Below are 18,544 nucleotides of genomic sequence, written 5' to 3'. Positions count from 1 at the left end.
CCCCGCCCCAAAGAGAGGCTAGCATCTTACACGTACCTCGGAAAGATTAGCAGTCGAACTTGTGTATTGTATCTGTCAGCTCCCACGTATTACGGACTGATCAATGCATTGCCGTGTCCAGAGGTCCCAGCGATATCTTGATTCGAATCGACGTTGGCACGGCCGCGGAACATTTGAACTAAACCATCAAACAACTAAAAGCAACCGCCTGAGCCTATCACAAATATTCGTCCTCCTTCAGGGGCTCCATCAGAACCGCCGGGCCCCTGGGGACGACGAGAGGTGAGTCCGGGGTCACCACCGCTTGTCGAGCAATGGCGTACCCCTCACCGTAAAACTTGATCCAGGGTTCTGTAGCCTTGTAGAACGCACCACCTGCCGTCGCCTCTCCCTGGTCCCAATAAAGCCGCCGTAGCCAAAGGTGTAGATGCGGGTAGTCATGGCGGATGGTCTTGAGGTTGCAGTAAAAGATGGGCACATACCCGACATCGAACCGCACCAGCGTGGTGTAAAGTCGCACATCTGCCTCGGTGATATGATCACCGAACAAGAAGGCCTGGCTTGGGTGGGATGCCAGCATGGCTTCCAGCCTGTCTAGAGCCTCAAAGAGCGGATATAGGTTTTCCTCGTATGCCTCCTGGGTTTTGGCAAAGCCCGTTTTGTAAACGCCGTTGTTCACCTGTCGCCTCTCGGTGTTAGCCCTGTCCTTGCAGACCTAACTGCGGCCCGAAAGGAAGATGATGGCACGATCGCCGATAGCCAAAAGTGCCCAACCACACCCATATATTCCCCAATAGCAAAGGAAGCACGGGAAGATGACATACCGTGCTGTACACCCACTCGTTGAGCTCGTCGATTTGCGATCGCAAGGGCTCCGGGAACAGCCCACCACCCGGCCGGGTCGCCTCCCGGTACTGTGGCGCGACTAGGTCATCGAATTCTGTGTAGAACATGCGGATTATCTCGCTTGATTCGTTGTTGACGATTGTGCCCGACTTTTTGTCCCAGAGAACAGGGACAGTGACACGACCGCTGTAGCCAGGCTCGACCAGCTCGTACAATTGCCGGAGGGTGGTCAAGCCAGGATGCAGGGGGTCCTGGGTAGACGAGCCGAATGTCCCATCAAACGTCCAGCCGGCAGGGAGCTTCAGACTGCCCACAAGATAAACGTCGACAACATCTTCGAGATGCTTGAGCCCGCGTACGATCAAGGTCCGATGGGCCTTGAAGAGCTGAGCACGACTTGGTCTACGCCCCGAGGGGATGCCGTGCAGCGTGACTTACCCAGGGACATCCTGCACTGATATAACTGCAAGTAGAAGAGTGAGCCAACAAGGTAGCCCATCTGAGGGGCGATTTCCCTTACAGCGCATATCGGTCTTTCTCGGCCGGGAACTGCGAGGCAGGATCCTTGGAGACGAAATCGCGAAACGTTGATGCAGGGCGGATGAATTTGCCATCCTTCTGGTATCCCGACTCCCTCTGTTCCTGGATGGAAGTGTCAGCGGTGGCAGTGGAAGAAAAGTTGCGAGTTGGAGTTGAGGACGTACAGGCGTAGGCATGCTTGAGTACGTTACGATGATGACGATGCCCTGGGTTGACTGTCGAGTCTACGGTTTACAGTGACAACATTAAGATTGGATTAAGGCCCGCGACAATGGAGCGGAGACAGCAGATATCTGAACAGCTACCACCCATACATGCATTTAGCCAGCCTAGGGCTGTCCGGTGTACTCCGTAAGCGCTATGTTTGTTTGTAAGCACATCACGCCATCCACCATCGTCGGCAATCTTACTGACAAATCCCGTACCACACTTTTCCCAGCCCAATTCTCCTGAAAACCGGTTGACAACACCAAAAGGCATCAAACACTCTATACCTAGCAGGATGACGAGACAGGTACCCAGAACCTCCGTATGCGATAAAATTATACTGAATGCATGATCGGGTCGGCAACCGTCTCGCCGGATGGAACATGCTAACACCCTGCAATCCAAAGTATCTCCCCAGGCACGCCACCCCCCTACGCTTACGCCACAGCTGCCTATAGTTTTGACTCTCGGCGTTGGGCCCCTGCCTCGTCGGGAGTTGGTATGTGACTGCTCGTCTCATTCTTGAGGCTGATAGGATCTCCTAGTTGGCTCGAATTCGCCTCTGGGCCTTTCAGCTTTTTGGCCGCCTTCTCACGCAACGTCTCTTCGCCGGGACTGCGAATGCCCTGCTTGTTATCCCGGTTGCGAGCTCCCGACCCGCCTTGGCTCGGTCTACTAGAGGACGGCGTTGGAGCAGCTCCCGCTTCGTCAGGTGTAGGAATCGTCTCGCTGGTTTCGGCCTTGAGGCTGATAGGGTCGCCCATCATACTTGGATTGGCATTGGGCCCATTAAGCTTCTTGGAAGCCTTTTGTCGAAGCGTTTCCTTGCTTCCGGCTGCCATGGTATCAGAGCGGCCTTGTCCGGCTACGAGCTGATCTGACGCGGTGGGCGCGGGAATGTACGGCTCGGGTAGGGATTCGAGAGCGCTGTCGTCGTTTAGGAAGAGGGAGTCACTAATCCGTTGGAGACCAGCGGAAAAGGAGTTTTTGAGCGAGACGAGGGTCAAGTAGATCATTGGTAAGGGACTTGGTACTGCTACGGGATACCATACAGCTGTTTTATATGCAGATAGTCACTAATACATACAATAATACAATGCCACAATATGGACGATGACGATGATGATGATGTTATAAAGCCATCATTACATGAAACCAGCCGAGGACACCTTGATAGGCACATAGCTTGTCTGTTTTAGACATGTGGGAGAGCCATACAAAGACTAACAGTGCCATCTTCTCGCCTATGACCTCATTTTCATATGTTTGGCGCCTTTTATCTTCACAAGCCAGGCTTGTTGAAAGCCAACGACCTCGCGACCTTTCTTCCGAACAGACCTTTACACTCAAATCTCAGTGGATTGCGCAATATACATATTTCTTACGGGGTGATCACCGAGGTAATGGGTTGGCGCAAAGAAGAGCAGTCTTATGTACATAGTGGGCAACCTGTTACCGACAGGCCTGGACTACCCCGCCATTTAACCTTACAGGGTACCTACTTACTTGGGCCCTGGGTCGAATCCCTGGGTGATGGGGTTTAGGTTAGTATGGGGCCTTGTCAGGCGTTGTACCCCAAGCACTCCTCCTTCACCCTTCGAGCCGGCGTCGCCTGGACCGTTTCGAAATACCCATCAATATCGACAACACCATGGGGCCTTTCTTGTTGCCAAGCCTGGATCGCGTGTATGCTACCGGAAGACCTAAAATGCTCCGGGCCTGATGGTGGCGGCAATATCCGCTTCTTGCTGGGAATCGTGACGATGTGTGTTCAAGGGTATCACACGGCCAGAACGCGGCGGCGAGGGTAATTCCACGGATCAGTATTCAGACAAATCTCTCCGGCATTTAAGACTATATACAGTGCCATCGTAGCATATTTACAGAGTTCACCAAGTATCGTTAATCATTCCGCGGCCGACTTTTTGGCCTGATCCTTACTGGATCTTGCAGTGGTTTTTGTATGCGTCCGAGTTCAGGACTCTTCCGCCTGACAATCCTTGAAGGGCTGCCATCTCGCCTATTTTTTCGGGACGACCGAGCGTGCTCCTGCAGTGCGTGTGCATAGAGCCCAGATATTCCGTGTATTGAGGTTGCTGGTTTTGGTGGTCGTAAAGAGATGTACGAATCTACCGTAGTCTCATTACGCGGTGTGGGCGTGTCCGCCTCCACCGACTCCTCAACCGAACATTCGCACTCTGCGGGTGGGATAGCTTTACGCCGAAAGTCGTGCTGGTCGTGTTGACCGAAGTCCGTGGTAGAGAACCTGGACTCCGAGATGTCGGAAACTGACGTGACCGGACTATCGTCTGGTTGGGAAGTCTCCTCAAAGTCATGCTCAAACGGGAGCAGACCGGATTGGGCTATACCATCAGACTCGGATTCTGAGAAGGACAAAGTCCGTGCTGGAGTCAAGGTGGCCAAGTCGTACTCGTGGTGAGTATTGTCGCCCACAGACGAAGCGGCCGATGAATCAGAGCACATGGTCATTGATCGAGGAGAAGGGGGGAGATGGATCGCAGGGACAGAGGTATTTATGGCGAGCGGCTCGTCAGTGATGAAGTAGCGGTCGCCGTCATCGAAAAAGGGTTTGCTGGAGCAGTGACCGTGGTCGCTGACAACATCGACAGCAGAGTCGGTGGAAGACACTGTCGTCCGCGCATCACCATCGTTCTGCGCGTCGTCAGAGTACGACTGGTGCCATGGGTGATCGTCGGGAAGGTAGGACGAAAAGTATCTAACCAGCGAGTCGAGCGATTTGGATCGAAAGAGCTGAAGGGCATATTGCCACTGGTGTGTACCAATGAGCTTCGGATTGGCGATGATTTCAAGAGAGGCCGACTCGAGACCGTCATTCAGCTCGCGAAGACGTTGTTCTCTGCGATCGGCCAGGAGGCGATGGAACTCATCTGCGGTACTGGCCGAGGTTGAAATTTCGTACACATCGTGATGGAAAGCTTCGGGGTCCTGAATGGCGGACTGGAAGGTATTGTACTGATCGTGGAGCTTGGAGAAGAGGTCGTCCCTCTTCATTCCGAACTTCCAGGCAGGCCATGACCAACTGAGTTCGTCGTCCATTCTACGTCCAAGGGGAGGGTATCAAGAGCGCTGTCGAAATCCAAAGAGCAAGAAAAAAAAAATGAAATAAATAAGAGAAAATCAAACAAGGACTGAAAGGGAAAGACGGGCTAAGGTGCGTGGTGGCTGGTCGTCGCTATTGTATACAGGGAGGGTGTCAAGTGTCGTTCAAGCGGGCTCGTAGTGAATCCATCGATCTAGATACAGCCCATCAGGTCCATTTCGGCGATGTTCGTTCAGTGAAGAAGAAGTTGACTAGGGGTTGGAATTGGCGACAGTGGTTGACTGTTGATTCGCGTTGCCTTTGGGATCCCTTTGTGACTGATGAACGTTGGCGAGCCTTTGTTGATGGGGAAATGGGGGAAGACGGGGAGGATATGGCCACAGAACAGCCTAGCCAGCAGCGGTTTCAACGAGTTGGGCGAGCCTGGGTTCCCATTCTCAGACACCCTCCATGTTGCGGCCTGAGAGTTCAGGCCTAAAATGGGTCTGACCTCCAGCCACGGGACAGCCCTGCACAAACTTACTGCGCCTAGATCGCTAGCGGCCTTCTTTTGGCCAATCAATCGCTCTCAAGGGCAGGGATCTGTCTGACACCTCCGATGGTTAGTGGTCCGATCGGCCAATGGCAGTTGCCCCATGATCAAAAATCCGTTGCATCTCTTCACACCCTCCTCTTGCTAAGGTGACGGTTTGCATTTCGTGCCTTCCTACGCAGGCACGGTACGGGTGTGTACGAATGGTCCTTACTGCTGCTGTTTGTTTAATCCGCGGAAGATGTGATCTCTACCTCGAAACAATCGGACGGGATTTTTTTCTATAGAAACACCCCCACCGTGCGCTCTCTCAAATAAATGTCGGGCAATCTCGTGACTGCGAGGCGTTGCCTCACTCCATCCCTTGGCGCACCCATCATCCCACAAACTGGCTGATGTTGCCATTTTTGCCGTTGCCATTTTTGCCGCATTTCCCATGGGCCAGATAGACTCTGCCAGAGTGCTACACGCATGTATGCATGTATGGCTAGAGAACTCTGGCAAGCCTAATGGTGACTGCATGCTCAGACTGCAAACTTTCTCTCTTATATATGCTGTATTCCAGCCGGCGTGTCATGGGAGGTGTTTGAGGCGAACATGGGAAAATGACACCGTCCTGAACAGCTGGCCGCACCTCATGCACAGCCAGGCGCTGCCATCATGACGGGGTTTTCTTTTCTTGCTCAGCTTACCCACCCTTGCATCTCTCTGCCTTGCCTCTTTAGCCAACCTCCAAGAAGGAGGGGCGATGCCTATCTTCCCAAGTATTTTCCGAGATGGCGGAGCAATCAGTGGGGTCACGGTGTTCTCGTGGTTGGATTGACACCGTCTTGACTGCCCGCATGTCCCACCGATCTTACAGTCCAAATGTCGATGTGAACTGTGATCAGGGCTATGTGAGGTAGGCCGTCAAGTGAAACAAACGTATCCTCGTACCGCTCCCTCTGCGTGCCCTTTTTAAAGGCAACTGGCGCACGTTGCGTGAACAGGATCGGTCTGCCCTACAGCATTGCAGTACCCGCCTAGGCAGCCAGGCGACTCCAGCGCGGGATCAGCCGCACCAACTTCTGACGGCTACCATGACTCCAAAGTTCCGGGTTCGTGTTCACCCAGAATAGGCCTTGAGGACACTCCGCCTGACGCCTGTCTTCTCTACACCGTGGCGGCGGCCGGCCGAAAAGCTTCAAAGAGCCTCTCCCGCCTTTCCTTTGCATCATCGTCGTTCTGAGTTTCCTATTACCCTTCAATCCCACCCGATCTGCAGCAGCTTTCAGCCTACTACTCGGCAGCCCAAGTCTCCGCCCCATCCATACACATACCCTCGTATCGCCCTCATGCCCTAGAAGGCCTTTGTTGTTGTTCTTTTGCTTCTTTTGCCTTACCATGGGCGAGTACTACCATTCTGAGGAGAGGACGGAGCCTTTCTCCCAGGCGGAAATAGATAGCCGGCTCAAGAATAGTATCCGTGTTCCCGAGGATTTGGGGTCGTCCGAGGATGACTCTATCCCTTTGGACAAGCTTATCATCGATGACAAACATCGCAAGGAAGGGATCCGAATCTTGGTGCGGCCACTGACCAGGAGCCGCTCCGTGAGTCCCGGGTCGGATAACTGCAAATGGCTTGCTCTACGCGCCGAGGTTGCGGCCGCTGACAAGCCCGAGACTAGAGTGTTGGCGGTGACTCAGACCTCCAAGGATATCAACTTCGCGCTGCGGATACCTGGCGAAAGTGGCGTGGACGAGACACGGCCCCCCATCTGGTGTGAACTCTACTACGACCCAGCCAGCGACAATCAGATACTTTACAACCGCTCGGATGTCCCCATTACTCTAGCCAAGTTGTCGCTTGCCGATGGAGCGGACGGTGATGCCAACTTTGAAGAAGAGCTTGTGCCGGGAACCACCAAGGAGCTATGTCCGGCCTCATGGAGATTGAGTGTTTATGGGACAGCTGTCATAGACTTCAGAATATTGACGAAACGCGCTGCTTCACTCAAGGTCCCACGTGAGCCACCCGACCTCTCCTCGGCCACCATTGGCAATTCCGATGCCCTAAACTCGTCAGTCAAAAGATCCTTCTCCGAGGAAGACGACGGGGAGGCAACCGTAGAAAAAAGGCTGCGTACCGTTGGTCGTGGACACGCCAATAACGATGGTGACGGCGTCATCGTGTTCTATCCACGGACAATGGCAGACCCGCTGGTGTTCCCACTTCCTAATGCTGCTACGGCGACAGAAGTTGCGATACCAACCGGCCAAGCCCTGCTGCAGGTGCAAAGGGACGAAACCATCAGCATACCGGGTGGCTACGAGCTCGACCAATACCAGTTGACAAAGCGCAATCAGATTGCCACCACGGCAGCCTCCTCGGTTTTCACCGCCCATCACTCCAAAGTTTCCGAGGTTCCGGACGGCGTCATCACGGTGAAAGTTCTTAAAACGCGCGGACCAGATAATGCCAAACCGCAGGACAGCCATAGGAATGTTATTCGCCAAGCGGACGTGTGGCTACGCGAATATCGGAGTCAGGAAGACCTTAAACACGAGTCCATTGTGAGGCTGTACGGTGGCGATGCGCGGTACTTGTCGCTGTATATGGAGCATGTGGACGGCAAAGACCTGGCGGCCCGCAGCGTCTGGCGAGACGCTGGGACCGACATCTTCACGGGCGATCGTGGCGATGCGGTCCGAATCCTCAAGGACATCGCGGGCGCCCTGAACTACGTACACCAACGAAAGCGTGTCCACAACGATATCAAGCCTGCTAACATACTATACTCGCGGGACCGTGGCGCAGTACTATGCGACTTTGGTCTATCAACACGAACGAATGACGCGGCAACCAACGGTGGCACACCATACTACGTCCCCCCCGAGTTCATCGGGCAAAGGCTGCGTGGGAGCCCGTCAGACGTTTGGGCCTTGGGTGTCACGATGCTGTATGTGCTCAAAAAGATCACCTTTCCCGACGCTCGTGGCCGCCAGGGGCATCCCAAGCAACTATACTGGATGATTGCCGACCTCAACCGCAGGACGCACCACCACCATACCGGCAAGGGAGTTTCCGCCGTGGGCCAAATGCAGCAGTGGCTGAACGAGGTGAACGAGGCGAAGTCCAAGCTGAATTCGCGAGACAAGCTGCACTTGCTGGTCTCGCAGATGTTAACACCCAACCCAGGCCAGCGAATCACTATGGCCAAGATCATGTCCGAACTCATCAAAGATGCGGCACTTGATAAATGAAGCAACTTGTAAAGCTATGGAAGCTTATTTGGGAACCCGATCCTTCCGACGGCCAAAGATTCCGATGAACCATCTCAAATCTATTTTCACGCACGATACCCCACTATATACATACTTGAAGTTCATTTGCTAAATGATGCGCCCCCACCCCTCCCCCCTTTGCTTGTTGCCGGCGTGACCGCATCCTGATGTCGATGATTCTTTTTTTTGTTGATAACGCTACACCGAGCACCATTTACCATGGACAAGCCGAGCATGCCTGCCACGGTTACCACGCCCAATTGCTTTGCCACAGCAGAATTTTTCAAGAGCGTTGGAACTGGCAGTGGAAGTGGGATTCGAAAATGAGCCAGCAGAGTACGGCGCCTGTCCAACGTACTCGGCAGATATCCCCCAATACTATTCTAACACCTATCGCCAGACAAGGGCTGGGCACTTGGGCGGAAGGAGATATCGGCGCACTGTCAGCAGGCCCATCAGTCCACCACCAAGAACGATTTGCCTTACTGCCGACGTGGAACCAAGGTTGTAGAGGGCCGAGCCAAATTTCCCCGAGGTGACCACCTGGATGATGGCATTGTCGCCATCACGCGACTGGACGGGAAGTGGCAAGGATGGGATGCAGTATGTGCCTCTTCCCGTGACGTGGAAAGCGCTGGCACTGGTGCTCAGGCCCAAGGTTGATGAAGACGTATGTCCATTCGTGGTGGAAACCCAAGACCACGGACCCTCCCTGCTTTGGCTAGTCTGTCCAGCCAGCGGCACCGTGTGCGGCGCCGGCGCCTTTTCAACGATGTGCGTCAGTAGGTTGCTCATGCGACCACGGAAGCCGGATGGATGGGAGGTGGTAGTGGTATTCTCGGCAAGCGTATCGGCTCTCGATGCGGGATACGCGATGGAACAGTGCGCCGCTGAGAGTTGCAGGGTGGCGAGGAAGAGAATTGCCGAAAGCATGGCGGATGGCTTGTCTTGGCTGTGTTGCAAAGATACGGACGAGATGTACATGAGATAGATGGCCCTTTAGGATTACATAGATAATTGCACTTGCACATGAATCAGTGGCGTAATTTGATGCTCGACTATATACATTCGGCTGGTGCGGGGATGCTGCCCCGGGTCACATGATAGCGATTCAGGTTGCACAATGCGGCGGCGACGGACTCGGCTGCCCCCCTCAAAAGCAAAACCTCCAACCAACCCAATCAATCGCCATGATGGACAAAGAAGCCCTCGAAGCTGCCGCTCTCGGCACCATCCACCGTAAGCTCATCAGCGGCAGCCACATCCTGCACCACCACCGTGTTTTGGACGCATACGGCCATCTCTCGGTCCGCCACCCCTTCAAGCCCGACGTCTTCATCCTGTCCCGGGACGCCGCCCCGGCCACCATCACCTCGGCTCGCGACCTGGTCGAGTACTGGGTCAAGGACGCCGCCCCCGTCGACCCGGAGCATGCGCCCAAGGGCTTTGCCGAGCGTCACATCCACAGCGAGCTGTATCGCGCCTACCCCTCCATCCAGAGTGTTGTCCACAGCCACGCCGACGCCGTCCTCCCATACACCATCAACGGCGTGCCGCTGCGACCTTGCTACCACATGGCTGGCTTCCTGGGCCACTGGTCGCCCGTCTGGGACATCGCCTCGGCCCGTTCTGGCGGTGGCGGCAACGGCGACATGCTGGTCCGCTCCGAGGCCCTCGGCGCCGCCCTGGCCCAGCAGTTCAAGTACTCGACCACGGTCGTCCTGATGCGCGGCCACGGCTTCACCGCCGTCGCCGGCGAGGGCGGCATCGAAGAGGCCGTGTTCCGCGCCGTCTACACGGCCCTCAATGCCGTCGTCCAGACCACGGCCCTGACGACCCAGGCGGCCTACCACAGTCGCAACGACGCCCCGCTGCAGCCCATCAAGTTCCTCTCGCCCGAGGAGGCAGAGGCCTCCAAGGCCATGGCAAGCGACACAGTGATGCGGCCCTGGGGCTTGTGGCTGAGGGAGGTGGAAGCTTCTAGCCTTTACCTCAACTCGGCGTGAAGCCGAGTCGGAGGCGGCGGCGGATGATCTATCCTATACACGTGTATGCATATAGACTATATACCTCGAAAGAAACTCATATATTCATCTAGAGTACCGCCTCTTCAAGTCGGCTCTTTGGTCAACCATCCTTGTCCCTCCATCCTGCAAATCCCGTCCAGAAAGCTAGTGCATCACGGTGATGGTGTGTACATATTTGACCTTGCCATCCACAATGCGAATCTCGTGGCTGTCGGGCCAGGCCCCCAGGGAGCTGAACTCGCACAGGACGTCGACGGAGCCCACGACCTCGTCGATGACGTAGCGGCGGTTCCCGTTGACTCTGGAGCTGCCGCCGCGGGGGAGCGTCTGGCCGCAGGGGCGTGTCAGCATCGAGCCCTCAACCCGCTCGCAGTCAGTGCCCCAGGGGATCGAGCCGGCCGCCGTCGCGTTGGTCCACATGTCGAGGTAGGCGTCCCCCGCATGGCGCAGGGCGTCGCGGCTCGGCCGGCGCCCCGCATCATCGATGGGGCTCCAGTCCTCCTTCTGGATGTACGACAGCGTCTGCCGCGCGTTGAAGAAGAGGTCTCCTGTCGTCGCGCGCACCGTGTCGATCATGCCGATGACGGGGCTCGTGCCGTTGGCCGAGCTGCTCGGCGGCTGGTGCCGAATCTGCGTACCTACGACGTACGGCTTCGCGCCCGTCGTCGAGATGAACATGGTGTAGCTGGCGCAGGCGACGGTGTCGGCCGTGGACCGGTTCAGGTCCAGCTTGAGGGGCTGGCTGAGCAGGCCCTTGGCCAGGTCGGCCTTCTCGTTGTTCTCCATGTAGGTGAAGTTGGTTCCCGAGATCTGCAGCGCGGCCGGCTTCCCGCTAACCTGCGCTTCCAGGTAGCTGTTGGCCGTGGCCAGAAGCTCGTCACGCGAACATTGCGCCGTCGCCCGGCTAATGCGGCATGCCGCCAGGAGCAGACCCCAGAGGGCTCTTGTGGTAGTCAGATCCCGGAGCATTGTCATTGTCGCACATGAACATGTCAAGGTCTACTGAGCTGTTTCGTCGTTCTTTTGGATTGGAGGGGATTGGATGTTCCCGAGCAGAGTCGAGTTGCGCCTGGTACTTATGTCACGGCCTGGTCTTGTCTGAAGCCACACACGCAAAGACCAACCAACGTAGATTGCCGTGGTTAAATTGCCTGATCCGGAATTGGTTCTCCAAACACAGTCACATCTCTCCGCTTCGTCCATATTAGCATGTATATGGCGTGCCCACCGGTACCCGGCTCATTTGATTTAGGCACTTCTGTGGTCACCCTGACCTGCTCATAACGCACCCGCGAACTTGCTAAAGGCCCAGTGACGAGTTCCGGTTCCACCCACCCTCGGCCTCAAAGATGCCCCCCACAGCTTTTGAGACGGTGAGTAGATGCCTGTCATTATACCTGGCGGCCACAAGAGTGAGGCCAATCGGCAGACCGTTTTCTCCCTTGAATCCCGGCACATTCACGGTTGGTGTATGCAGCCCCTGCCAAAGTGGTGTTAGTCTGATGTGAAGGTGTCTGGGAAACGACTTACAGTCCAGCTGCTGCAAAAGTTGGCGCTGCCGGTACTCTCCAAGCCCTCGGGCGCCTCGTCCGGTACGCTTGGCGTGATGATGGCCGCATATCCGGCGGCGATGGCGTCCATCTTGGGCCGCAGCGCGGCCATGCTGTCCCAGGCGCGCAGCTGCTCGGCGCGCGTGTACTTGTGCTCGTTCTCGACGTGGCCGACGAGGAAGCCGTGCAGCTTGTCGGCGGCGATGCGATGCTCGGGCAAGAAGGAGACGCGGCCCTCGGCGTGCAGCACGACGCGGTGGTAGTGCGGCATGTCGTCGAACTCGGGCGGCAGCTCTATCTCGTCCACCTCGGCGCCGTGCGCGCGCAACAGCCCCGCGGCCTTGTCCATGGCGGCGGCGGTGCCTGCGCCAACCTGCGGCCACACCACCGTCTTCAGCATGGCGAACCTGGCGCCCCGCACGCCGAAGGGCGCCTCGGGTGGCGGCGGCGGTGTGTCGTCGTGCAGGGCGAAGACGTCGGCCAGCAGCTCGAGGTCGTCGACGCTGCGGGCGTACAGGCCGAGCGTGTCGAAGAGGAGGGCGTAGACCTTCTGTCCCTCACGGCTGATGGAGTTCCAGGTCGGCTTGAAGGCGTAGATGCCGTTGAACGACCCCGGGCGGATCGTGCTGCCGCCCGTCTGCGTGCCCAGGCCGAGGGGGGCCTGGAAGTCGCCGACGGCCGCGCCGGATCCCGACGAGGAGCCGCCGGGCGTCCTGGTGGGATCGTGCGGATTGCTCGTCTTGGGGCCCACCGTCGTGGCTGCGAACTCGGTCGTCGTCGTCTTTCCTGCGGGGCTCCCGTCAGCATCAAAGGTCCAAACAAAGCCCGACAGACGACCGGCAGGGGGCGAGGCGTACCCAGCAGCAGCGCGCCCGCTTTGCGTAGTATGGCGATGGATGCTGCATCGACCTTTGGCGCAGACCCTTCGTAAATGGGCGAGTTGAACTGAGTGGGCATGTCTGGTGAAGGAGGGAAGGAAGGCAGCACACGTCAGTAAGTACCAGTGGGCGTCGGGAGGGGGACCTCGTTTACCTTTGGTGTAGATGACATCCTTGACAGCAATTGCAACTCCGTGTAGGGGCCCCCGCTGCTCCGCCGGCGTCTGATCCAGAGCCCTGGCTTGTTTGATCACATAATCGGGGTCCAGATACGCCCAAGCCTTGACGGTCGCATCGCGCTGCTCTATTCTCGAAAGCAAGGAGCGTGCGTACTCCTCCACTGTCAGAGAACCGTCTCTGAACCGGGCCAACACCTGCGTGGCTGTAAGTTGATACGCTTCCATTGGCCAGACGAGAGAGGGGGCAAAGAGGTTGTTGAGTTTCGTTCGCGATGAATCTTGTGACCAGGAGCTCGTGGATGTCTATTTACGCTGGGTGTATCATCGTCACCAACATAGCCGTCATCGGATGGGCTCCCGCGGCATTTTGGAGTAACCCCATCGGAGCGGTTATCGGTCGGTACCCCGAAAGTGGAGCATGATGGTTGTGTGTGTGCCTGCGCTGCTCTGCTCTGCTCTGATCCATACCTAATCCACCATGTAGTGTTATTATTCAACAAGGGTGTGGGGTATCTGACTCGAGTAGAGTTCGAATTTATGCCCAGTATTCTAATTCGCAACACTCCTTATACGTGTAAGATCGGATCTTGTCACATTGTTATCCTCTGCCAAGAATGGCTCTCCAACTTTATATATACCCTTTCCTTATTGGAGACATAATTTGGTAGTTTTGGAGCAACTACCTTCTCTGGATCTACTTGGTGGCTTCCATATGTGTTACGTCATGGCCTCTCTTCTCGTTCAGATATTCATCTCGGAGATCTTCTCCCTGTCTTTGCTACTGTCCCCGCCCGCCGTCAAGACAGGTGACGCTGCAACACCTACACCATCCCTTTCACCGCCCAAGAACCCGTCACGACCGCTCTTGGCCATGTACTCGAACGAGAGCGGCACGCCCTCATATCCCACCGGCAAGATGCGCGGCTTGGCAAACAGGGTCATGGTACCGTAGAGAACAGAGGCAGCCGTGAACGTGAGAACCCACCCAAGTTTGTACAGGTCTTTGGCGGCCTGACTGACTGCCTGGGGCTGATACTGCGCAACGAGCCCAGGAAGCCCTAGTGCCATCCCGCCGACCCAAGCCTGTTGCATGTGGTGTTAGTCAGGACAGATCGGCTCTCGTGCCGGAAAATGGTCTACAGGAATGTCATTGCTTACCAAAACGGCGACCCAGTTGACTCCACCCCGGTACCAGTACGCGCTGCTCTTCGTTCCGTCGTAAGCTGAGGGGATGTGGTAGTTACCGGCCTTTGTCCACACGTAGTCCGTGATAATGATTCCACAGAGTGGCGCCATGAAGATGTTGTAGGAGCCAAGGAACGACAGGAATGCCTGGGCACTGGCGAGAAGCTCCCACGGCACGACAGCAACACCGAGGAGCGCGCACAAAACCTGTCCCCGCTTGATGGTCATATACTTGGGGAACAAGCCGGTCAGGTCGGCCCCAAACGGTATCGAGTTGGACCCAAAGTTGGTGGCGATGACAGCCAGGAGAAAGCTGAGAGACACGAGGAAGACCCCGCCGCGGGCCGCTGGGCCCCAATAGTGATCCAAGATAGCACCTAGCAAGTCCCAAAGATTCCCTGAGGAGGCAAAGGGGCATGTCAGCCAGATATACACGGCTCACCTCCGGCAAGAGCACGGTAACCTACAGTGAGCCTTTCCCAGAGTGGGCGTGAGAACGGCCGTGCTGGCCAGGCCGAGGAAAAGAACGAGCACCTTGGCCGAGAAGGCAACGACGCCCTGCAGCGCACCGGCATGCCACGGCTTCTGACAGTAGCGTGCCAGATCAGGTTGGTTCACCAGCATGGGCGACAGGGTTCCCATGATGACGTTGACACCGCTCTGCCCACAGATTAGCGCACATGTCCATTTTGTAAACACGACGTGCCATTACGTACCATGACAGACCAGCCGAGTGTTGTGGCTGCAGCCACCTTCTCCCCCGCCTGGTTGGCTGTATCGAGCGCGCCAAGCCCATCGCCATTCGCCATGGCCCAGCCAAAGAATCCAAAGGTAGCGATAGGCATGACGATTCCTTTGATGGTGAACAGATGGCGGATCTTGGTGGGGTGGACGAACATCTGGCATCTGTGGTCAGTATGCGCCGAGAGCGCGTCTCCGAGCATCAAAGACGGGAACCACCCACAAACGGAAACTCGGCGGCCCAGACGATGAAGAAGCCCAACAGCTGCTTGGAGGTGACATGGGCCGATGCGGGCAGGGCGTTGGGCCACCGGGTCCACAGGTCCCCGAAGATGCAGCGGAAGCAGACGGAGACAAGGTTCGCCCCGTAGAAACTCTGCACGCCGTACCAGATGATGCAGACGGCGGCGCGGATGAAGATGAAGAAGTACGATCCGTACATGCCGAAGGTGACCCGCGCGACGATGGGGTATCCAACGTGGTACATGACCCCGGGCCGTGCCAGCAAGACAATGGCGAGCGACGACAAGAGACAGCCGAGCACGGCCGAGATGAAGGCCTGCTGCCAGGTCAGACCGACGGCGATCAGACTGGCGGCGACGTTCCACCCCGTCACACTGAACATGTTGGTGAACCAATACATGGGAAGGCTCATGGCCGTCCATGTCCGTTCCTCGGGGGGTGTTGGCTCGAGATCGCGATTGGACCATTTCTCGTTGCCAATCCGCTCCCGTCCACCTGCGCTCTGCGGGGCCCGAACGAAGTCGCGGAAGGCCTCGGCTGACCGGAAAGGCGCCGCTATGGCGTACCTGCTAAGGATGCGAACCATTCTGTCTCGTTCGTCAGAACTGTCGCCGCTGGGCTTGTGCGCTACAAGTGACAACGACAATGGGAGGAAAGACCGAGATGGTCGCTGGGCGGATTCATACGGGCGCATCCACAGGTATATCATGCCTACCATGACGTGACGAACGACAAACTACACAGCCATGATTGCCTGTTCGCCGCCGCCTGTCCCGACTGGTACGCAGATAGTACGGGGGTCAACCACCGACTGGGAGGGGAGGGGCTTGGTCGCCAGGGTAGGCTCGGCATTCTGATAGTGGAGAGCCGACAGCTTGGCGTACAGACTCTAATCGCGTGGCAATAGGCCAAGTTCCGGGGTTGAAGATAAAGATATCGGAACATATCCTATCGGCTCAAGGATGCGCTGCGGAGAGGGGACCACCAACCCCCGAGAGGGATCGGGTTGCGCCAACCGACAGAACACATGGAAACCAATAGACCAATCAGTGACAAGCATCCCGCATCTTGATAACGACCATGCGAACTCCACAGGAAACGAGCGTCACCTCCATGAGCCTTGTCCAAGTTGCGTGCACCGTTCGCTTTCTACAACTGCAGTGGCAGCCCTTGTGAGACTTGATTCCGTCTTTGCGCTTTGCACCAATGGAGCCAAGCAGCCAGACAGGTTTATTGGAAGAGCCCGCCAAGAGCAAGATCATCTTCTGCATTGCTCTCGTCCTCAAGAGCGTTGCCACTCTCATTCGGTTTGTATGGTTGGTCAGCTTTCAGACCGGCCAGCGCTTTTCTTGTATGGCCCGCAGCAGCGCCACGCGGAGCAATCCTGATCTCGCGACCTTCGCACATCATGTGGTCTTTGTCCTTGACAAAGGCCCCCAGGTCCCCTGTGGAGCCAAAACGTACCCAGCCTCGAAGAACTTGAATCTGGTCCGCCGAGCTGGGTGAATTCTTGAGCTGCTTGTGTATGCCCACCGCTTGTGGCCGGTACGGAAGGGCGAGAATCGCCAACTTTAGCACACGATCCAACGAGGTGGGCAGGTGTAGACCATCGGCAGGTCGAACGAAAGCAACGTTCTTGACATCGTCAGGCTTGATGTCTTCTATCAACAGTATCTCGCGCGGGATCTGCTGACGCAGCCGAAGAGTCTCAATGTGGCATGGCAGGGCCAGCTCGCTCAGCAGCGCCAGAGTTTTGACAGCATCATTGCCCGCATTGTGGTATATACTCTCACTAAGGCCGTAATCGTCCTGGGGGTAGCCGAACAGCTTGAGCAACGACCGCAGTCCGGGCGGCTCGATGACGGCTGCCGCGGTGAAGACGGAAGAGCGGATGACGGTACTCAAATCGAGAAAGCGGTCACACATGTCGGCAAGTGCAGGGAAGGCCTGGCGCATGGCGTTGAAGTCGGCATCTAGAGCGTAACCTACCAGGACCACTTTGGCGTTGGGTTTGCTGTCACGGGATTGCTCGACGGCCCGGCAGACCCGGGCCTCGACCTGCTTGACGGACACAAATTCAGGGTCGCCGAATTGGAAGTGCTCGCGAAGCTTGCCACGACCCTTGTTGCCCACTGGAGGCTTCCCGGCGATCTGCTGGAGCTTTTCGAGATACGGCTCCCGGACCTTGAGCGAGAGGGCCTCAACGCGAAAGTCGCGACAGAAGCCACGTAGCCTGGGCTCCTGTCTCGTCCCAACAGCAGGGGCAGTCGGCCGAAAAGGGCGATGGGCGAATGCAAGCCCCACCTCGGTCGGGGCCTGAGATGCGAAGACTCTGGCCGGATCGGGTTCGGCGTCCCAGTGGACGTCGGAGACAAACTCACAATCCAGGGCAACAAAGACACAGCGGCCGCCGTGAAGGAGCTCCTCGTACTCCTGTAACGTACACACGGGTTTCTGGAGCAGCCGCGAGACCGGGCTATTGGGCCTAGTCAATGGACTGAGACCGCCACTACAGGAAGCGTCGGCTTGCATGGCTCTACTGCCCCGGAAATCAGTGGGTTCAACGGTTGGAAGAATTGAAGAAGGTGGGAGGGATAGAGACGGAATTGTGGGCCTTGGACAGCAATTCAATGCAGGTCTCTATTGTACTTTTGTCAACGGTGATTTCAATTTAATTGATAGCCTCCAGCATTCAATCGCAGCAACCAATCCACCTTGGCTAAGCCAAATCTCAGGCAGGCCATACTTCCACAACGACCCTGGAAATGACTGTTTTCTCTGCCCACAACCGATAAACCCACGAGGGCCTGAGAGGGCTCATCATCGAGGGGCATGTACGATTACTTTGTTCGATTTGGTTGTCACCACTGGCATGACAGTGATATACATAAACAACGGCAAAAATCGCAAGCAAGGATACAGATCTGATACAGAGAACGAGACTGGCATCCTGTGTAGAGTATGATTTGTGTTGTGAAGACACCACCAAAGGCGCGCGGAAAGAAAACGTTCGTAGGCGTAATCTCAACACACAGGATGGTAGGAGGTAGGTTAAATGACGAGGAGAATATGACAATGGCGTAGAGCCAGGCATTTCGGGACATTACAGAAGCACGTATCTTATTCTTACAACATAAACAACTGACTTGACTCAACATAAGTAATTCATGGGTAATGCTAGGGGTTGGCTATAGTCATGTATCAAAGGGCCTACAGGTCATCAGTTTTGCATGACCAAGAGGACCGCCCATCGGCGAGAGATGGGAAGAT

The 18,544-nt window shown here is 56.4% G+C and overlaps 10 protein-coding genes across 10 annotated transcripts; 2 read left to right on the top strand and 8 right to left on the bottom strand.

The window, feature by feature from the left end:
- Nucleotides 1–217: 217 nt before the first annotated feature.
- On the bottom strand, nt 218–1,562 carry PG985_000978 (uncharacterized protein; the record flags this gene model as incomplete). The annotated part of the gene is made up of 5 exons (XM_066820747.1): nt 218–679; nt 825–1,223; nt 1,285–1,309; nt 1,367–1,488; nt 1,551–1,562. The coding sequence occupies 5 exons, from the start codon at nt 1,560–1,562 to the stop codon at nt 218–220; spliced, it is 1,020 nt and encodes a 339-aa protein (XP_066691626.1).
- A 483-nt stretch (nt 1,563–2,045) lies between these two features.
- On the bottom strand, nt 2,046–2,609 carry PG985_000977 (uncharacterized protein; the record flags this gene model as incomplete). Its single annotated transcript, XM_066820746.1, has 1 exon — nt 2,046–2,609. The coding sequence occupies one exon, from the start codon at nt 2,607–2,609 to the stop codon at nt 2,046–2,048; it is 564 nt and encodes a 187-aa protein (XP_066691625.1).
- Nucleotides 2,610–3,530: 921 nt separating this feature from the next.
- Nucleotides 3,531–4,671, bottom strand: PG985_000976 (uncharacterized protein; the record flags this gene model as incomplete). Its single annotated transcript, XM_066820745.1, has 2 exons — nt 3,531–3,642; nt 3,719–4,671. 2 exons carry the CDS (start codon nt 4,669–4,671, stop codon nt 3,531–3,533), a joined length of 1,065 nt encoding a protein of 354 aa, XP_066691624.1.
- Nucleotides 4,672–6,590: 1,919 nt separating this feature from the next.
- Nucleotides 6,591–8,450, top strand: PG985_000975 (Serine/threonine-protein kinase PLK4; the record flags this gene model as incomplete). Its single annotated transcript, XM_066820744.1, has 1 exon — nt 6,591–8,450. One exon carries the CDS (start codon nt 6,591–6,593, stop codon nt 8,448–8,450), a length of 1,860 nt encoding a protein of 619 aa, XP_066691623.1.
- A 411-nt stretch (nt 8,451–8,861) lies between these two features.
- On the bottom strand, nt 8,862–9,404 carry PG985_000974 (uncharacterized protein; the record flags this gene model as incomplete). The annotated part of the gene is made up of 1 exon (XM_066820743.1): nt 8,862–9,404. The coding sequence occupies one exon, from the start codon at nt 9,402–9,404 to the stop codon at nt 8,862–8,864; it is 543 nt and encodes a 180-aa protein (XP_066691622.1).
- Nucleotides 9,405–9,661: 257 nt separating this feature from the next.
- On the top strand, nt 9,662–10,477 carry PG985_000973 (arad-like aldolase/epimerase; the record flags this gene model as incomplete). The annotated part of the gene is made up of 1 exon (XM_066820742.1): nt 9,662–10,477. The coding sequence occupies one exon, from the start codon at nt 9,662–9,664 to the stop codon at nt 10,475–10,477; it is 816 nt and encodes a 271-aa protein (XP_066691621.1).
- Nucleotides 10,478–10,642: 165 nt separating this feature from the next.
- On the bottom strand, nt 10,643–11,473 carry PG985_000972 (uncharacterized protein; the record flags this gene model as incomplete). The annotated part of the gene is made up of 1 exon (XM_066820741.1): nt 10,643–11,473. One exon carries the CDS (start codon nt 11,471–11,473, stop codon nt 10,643–10,645), a length of 831 nt encoding a protein of 276 aa, XP_066691620.1.
- A 325-nt stretch (nt 11,474–11,798) lies between these two features.
- On the bottom strand, nt 11,799–13,381 carry PG985_000971 (amidase; the record flags this gene model as incomplete). Its single annotated transcript, XM_066820740.1, has 2 exons — nt 11,799–11,978; nt 12,029–13,381. Coding segments are annotated over 2 exons (1,533 nt in total), but the record flags the coding sequence as incomplete, so codon positions are not given.
- A 465-nt stretch (nt 13,382–13,846) lies between these two features.
- On the bottom strand, nt 13,847–15,860 carry PG985_000970 (uncharacterized protein; the record flags this gene model as incomplete). The annotated part of the gene is made up of 5 exons (XM_066820739.1): nt 13,847–14,188; nt 14,264–14,688; nt 14,758–14,950; nt 15,007–15,189; nt 15,255–15,860. 5 exons carry the CDS (start codon nt 15,858–15,860, stop codon nt 13,847–13,849), a joined length of 1,749 nt encoding a protein of 582 aa, XP_066691618.1.
- Nucleotides 15,861–16,504: 644 nt separating this feature from the next.
- Nucleotides 16,505–17,806, bottom strand: PG985_000969 (uncharacterized protein; the record flags this gene model as incomplete). Its single annotated transcript, XM_066820738.1, has 1 exon — nt 16,505–17,806. One exon carries the CDS (start codon nt 17,804–17,806, stop codon nt 16,505–16,507), a length of 1,302 nt encoding a protein of 433 aa, XP_066691617.1.
- Between the last annotated feature and the right edge of the window lie 738 nt (nt 17,807–18,544).

Source organism: Apiospora marii, assembly GCF_038362585.1.
Source record: "Apiospora marii strain CBS 49790 chromosome Unknown utg000001l_segment0_segment0, whole genome shotgun sequence".
Taxonomy (NCBI): domain Eukaryota; kingdom Fungi; phylum Ascomycota; class Sordariomycetes; order Amphisphaeriales; family Apiosporaceae; genus Apiospora; species Apiospora marii.
The sequence above is the reverse complement of the archived record's forward strand: the minus strand, read 5'-3'. Positions and strand labels throughout refer to the sequence as shown.